Raw genomic sequence first — 5341 nt, 5'->3', positions numbered from 1 at the left:
GATTTGGGGGTGGATTGGGGTTACCAGAAAATCACAGTAAGCAAGGATAAAATTGTGATGCATATTTAAGTCACTTTCTTCTGCTCTGATAAGCATTTCTAGAGATAAGGCCATCCCCCTTTTCCCAGTACAACCAGGAAGACACCCTTACAAATGGAGATTTTTTCTTGCAAATGTAAATCCATTTTATAAAGGGTATCTTCTGCTTGGTTTTCAGAGCTTCTTCCAGGTCTGCTGTCTCTTAAAATTAACCAGCCTAAAATAATTCTTATGCCAAATAGACATATTTGGAGGGTGACACATTCTGTTCCCCTACAGCTGCTAGGCTATAAATCTGTACAGCATGTTACTCTATTGAATACTGATGGCAACTGTACAACACACTGGTAAGTGTTTATGTAATGCATTGTGCTGCCACATTATGATGGCTAAGACATAACTATGAGATAGAAAACTTTCAGTTCCATTATAATCTTACTAGAGGCCGGGCGCACAAATTTGTGCAATGGTGGGGTCCCTTGGCCTGGTCTGCAGGGATCTGGCCAAAACCGATCTCCGAGTCTGGGGTGCGAGTGAAGCAGATTTGGGGCAACAGTGCCCCAGCAGCAACCTAACCCACAACTGATTCCGTGAGGAATTGGGTTTCCCTCTCTACTAGTCAAAGCATCTGCCCCTTGGTGGTCATTGTACATCATAGCTACCAGGCAAACGGTTGAATGGTCAGATAGTCGCTTAGGCTTTTATATATATAGATGGGACTATGGTCATATAGATGGCTTGTTGTTGACTTAAGTGTCTTTATATATGGCACATGTCTGTACCCAGAAGTTGAATTGCTGGATCATATGGTATTCCTAGTTTTAATATTTGAGGAACCTCCATACTGTTTCCAATAGTGGCCATATCAATTTAGATTCCCACCAACACTGTAAAAGGCTTCCCTTTTCTCTACATCCTGGTCAACTCTTGTGTTAAAGTAAGAAACATTCAAACCTGTGAAGAATTTTTTGTGAGTTTATTTGAGCCAAGTGTCGACAGTTGCCAGGAAGCAGAATCTCAATGGATTGAGATAATGCTCTGGAGAACGGCAGTTTTGCACACTGTTTTATACATTACAATAAAAAGAGGAGAAGCAATTGGGTACATGAAATCCATTGATGAGAGATTAGGGAAACCTCTGGGATTGGATAAAAAGTAAATGAGAGACACATACTTCTTTTACATAAGTGAGTACAGGATAGTTAACAATCAATAGTTAATAACACTGAGGGGATTTTTGGTGTCCACAGAGCAGTGCCTGTGCTTTGAGGGGTCCAAAAAAAGTAAAATTACTTTGACATTCCAAAGGTATGTTATCGTAGATGCAAAAAGACAATAGACAGGCTCACTTAAGGTTAAGATTGACCTTTGTCAGGGAAGATACCGGCCAAGGACATGACTACCCACCATAAACTGCTTTTTAGTTTAAATAGTTTTAATTTCAGACCATCCTTTGTGGTTATTTTAGTTCTCTGAGTTTGCAAGGCCGCCATGCAGGCCTTCCGTGAGTTCATCAGGTTAGCATGTGGCCCTTTTTCGTCCGCATTTGCTATTGCTTGTCGTTTAATAATAGCCATTCTAACAGGTATGAGGCAATAACTCCTTGTGATTTTGATTTGCATTTCCCTGTTGATCAGTGATGCTGAGCATCTTTTCATGTATGTGTTGATTATCTGTATGTCTTCTTTGAAAAAAAATGTTTATTCAGATCCTCTGCCCATTTTTAAAATGGATTCTTTTCTATTGAGTTGTTTGAATTCCTTGTATAGTTTGGATATTAACCCCTTATCAGGTGCATGACTGCAACTGCTGTAGATTCTGAGGCTCTCTCAGACCTTGTATGGATATACCTGCTCCACACTTGCACCCTTTTATGGCAGGATTCTTCAGCTTGTATATCTTCTCTTGATTTTACAGCACACAATGCTGGCTACTCTGTCTCTCTTGTTTTCCTGAAGGTGGCTATACAGTTCTCACTATCTCACACATCCTGGCCCACTTTCTGCTCATGCTCCTTATCTACTAGTACTTGCTCTCACTGCAGGAACAGGGAGCCAGCCACAAAGTGGAGGGAGGTGTGGATTTGGCATGTGGTGTGCTGGGCATGCGGCAGGCCAATTTGGAAGATCCTTGGGTTAGGCCTTCCCCATAGCTCATAGGCAGGCTTCTTGATGGGAATCCAGAATGCATTCAGCAAGAACAATATCCCATTAATACCCTCCGTAAATCTTATATGCAGTCTTCTGATCTGCTCCTTCCTCCATTCCCCCACTCATGGAGCTTCCCGTTGAATATAATAGATACTCTGAGAGATAAATGAGTCTCTTTGGAAGCCTCCTGTACAGCTGGGAAAGCCAGGCATTTACTCATTGGCTTTCCCATCACCCAAGGGAAAAAATCACAGCCATCTCTTTTAGCCCTAAGCTGGTCTTACTTGGAGAGGCGGTGAGCTGGTCCTCTTATGCACTCCAATGCATCCACATTTTTTTTGCTCCAATAGAGTGCTGGAACTTCTTCTCTGGAAACCTGGACTCCCACAAGGCTCTCTCTTAGGTAGCTAACCGCTTAAGTCCATGTTTTACATGTGTTTCAGAACTACAGCAGAATGGATCTTCTGTGTGTTCCAGAGTCTGTACCAAAGACTGTCTGCCTAATGGATGCACAGGTAGGCAAGATTCCTTCTAGGTGCCTTGGTGTATGGCCCTGTGTCCCACAGATCCCACTTCCTGTTGTAGATGGGTGCCAAATGTTATTGTTGATGGGGGAGTCAAAAACAAAGGACTTGTTATGCCACCATATTGCTCATGAATCTTTGTATGTTATAATTTAACCACTAAGTAAAACTGTGCCTATAACTTTCCAGCAAAAGAATGGGCACCACCCGTGGTAGTGAGCTCCCACACCATAGAAGATTTTCATGGGAAGACTAGATAGCCCATGATACTATAATGATATAGTTATAGATATATAGATATAAAATCTGATTTTAAACAATATGTTGTCTGACACCCTTTGCTGCATGAGATTCTTACACAGAGGTCTCCAGAGCTCTCCTTCTGGCCTCTTTCAAATCTGGGTAAAATGTTAATGACCAGTGCACAACAGTTGTCTCATGCACATTGATTGATGGGCCGGATGGAGAAAAAGAAAAATGAGTTGCTTTTCTCCAGGTCTATGTAGCCTCAGCCAAAAACCTGTCCCATCCTGGAAACAGCTATGCTTCGTGTCCTGGTCATCAGCACCTTTAGACCTAAGCCTTTAGAACCTTTAGGTCCTTTAGATCCTTTAGACTGCATCTTAGTCCATTCTTTTATTTTCCCCTAGTCCTATTCTAAATTAATACAGAGAGATGGCATTAAAATTTAGCTCTTTCTTTCTTGGTGCATTTTCCCCCAATCCAAAGTACCTCCACAGCAATAACCAATGATTATTATATCTGTTTTTCTTTAGATTGCCTCCGCAAAATGAGAAACCCTATAGTAGTGGGCATCATAATAATCCTGCTTTCAATAGGTGTAATTGCCTCACTCATTTCTTATTTGCATCACAAAATCAGAGGTATGTGGGATCAAAAAGGTGGAAACTTCCAGAAAATATTTCCTTTTCCAATTGCCCAGTCTCTGGTAAAATATTTAACCAAAGAAGAGTGGTATTTATTTGAATTATAGGAATAATAAACACTTGGACCTCATGTCACAGGATTTGGATGCCAGCCTTCTGAATTTCATGGGTTTAATGGTACAAACTGTTGACGCTTCTGCCCCTTAGGGAAAGAAAATGTTTTCTTCAGTTTTATTAGCACCAGTCCTCCATCACTTCACCTAAGAAAATATGCCAATTCTTTCCATACTTTTAGCCTAGAGGAGATAGTAGTGCAGTATATCTTAAACTTCTGGCGGTCACAGATTTCTGTTAGCGACTTATGCAAAGGACCCTCTTCTCAAAATAAATTCATATGTTCCCACATATATTGATCAATTTCATGGTGTACATGGGCACATGAAATTGATTTCCCTCCTCTCTGGCTTTCTTTGAGGGTGAAATTATAAAGATAATTGTATAAGTTGGGGGTAGCTGAAGCTAACACATTTGAAATGTGCCCTCAGCTCTTATCTTTGAGGTCCCCCTGGAAATTATATATGTGAGGCAATGAGCAGCAAGGTAAGGTAATTCTTTGTTATAAACTGAAGATATAGCTATAGCTATAACATCATGATGTGGAAGTCATAAAGTAGGCTTGATTACTTGGAGGATTTTATTTATTCATTTTCTCCTGTGAAATGAAGACACAAATGACCTTACATCAAACCAGACTGGAAATGCTTCTTATACTTTAAGAAAGTCCATACCTGAATCTGGCATATTAACCATATTAGCAAACTAAATGACGCATTCATTCGTGTCAGAGGAAATAAGCAAAATGTTATAATAGTAGGTAATATACTAGTATATTACATACTTATTGTGTGCTGTACAGATTTTATATAGATTAATATATAGTTGACTCTTGAACAACATGGGTTTAAACTGTATGGATCCACTTATATGTAGATTTTTTTCAATAAATGTATAGGAAAACTTTTTGGATATTTGTGGCAATTTAAAGAACATTATAGCCCTGATGAACATTATAGCCTAGAAATATTTTTAAAATATATTTTATTGATTTTTTTTTACAGAGAGGAAGGGAGAAGGATAGAGAGTTAAAAACATCGATGAGAGAGGAACATCAATCAGCTGCCTCCAGCACACCCCCACCAGGGATGTGCCTGCAACCAAGGTACATGCCCTTGACCAGAATTGAATCCAGGACCCTTCAGTCTACAGGCCGACACTCTATCCACTGAGCCAAACAGGTCAGGGCTAGAAATATTTTTTAAAATAAGAAAGAATGAGCTATGTCATGAATACATAAATTATGTGTATATGATTTCTCTTCCTATGATTTTCTTAATAGCATTATCTTTTCTCTGACTTACTTTATTGTAAGAATATAGTATACTAGAGGCCCGGTGCACAAAAATTTGTGCACTCAGGGGGACGGGGGGATCCCTCAGCCCTGCCTGTGCCCTCTCGCAGTCTGGGACCCCTCGGGAGATAACGACCTGCTGGCTTAGGCCTGCTCCCGGGTGGCAGAGGGCAGGCCCAATCCCTAGGTGCAGCCCCTGGTCGGGCTCAGAGCAGGGCTGATTGGGGAGTTGGGGTGCCACCCCCTGTCATGCACAGAGCAAGGCGGATCAGGAGGTTGTGATGCCACCCCTAGTCACGCTCAGGGTAGGGCTGATTGGGGGTTGGGGCACCG

General features: G+C 41.1%; 1 protein-coding gene across 3 annotated transcripts in view; it reads left to right on the top strand.

Moving 5' to 3' along the window:
- The window catches only part of LOC106696937 (selection and upkeep of intraepithelial T-cells protein 1-like), a 22535-nt gene that overhangs the window by 5135 nt on the left and 12059 nt on the right, over positions 1-5341 (top strand). For 2 of the 3 annotated variants that reach the window (XM_023752670.1, XM_014454560.2), the window contains 2 exons: positions 2633-2704; positions 3490-3597. In XM_023752670.1, the coding sequence (XP_023608438.1) occupies positions 2633-2704; positions 3490-3597 (180 nt within the window). The remainder of the gene's footprint in view (positions 1-2632; positions 2705-3489; positions 3598-5341) is intronic. The other variant, XM_023752671.1, reaches the window with a different exon arrangement.

This window comes from Myotis lucifugus, unplaced genomic scaffold (genome assembly GCF_000147115.1).
Source record: "Myotis lucifugus unplaced genomic scaffold, Myoluc2.0 scaffold_37, whole genome shotgun sequence".
Classification (NCBI taxonomy): Eukaryota; Metazoa; Chordata; class Mammalia; order Chiroptera; family Vespertilionidae; genus Myotis; species Myotis lucifugus.
Note: the sequence above shows the minus strand (reverse complement) of the source record. Positions and strands in the feature narration are given on the sequence as shown.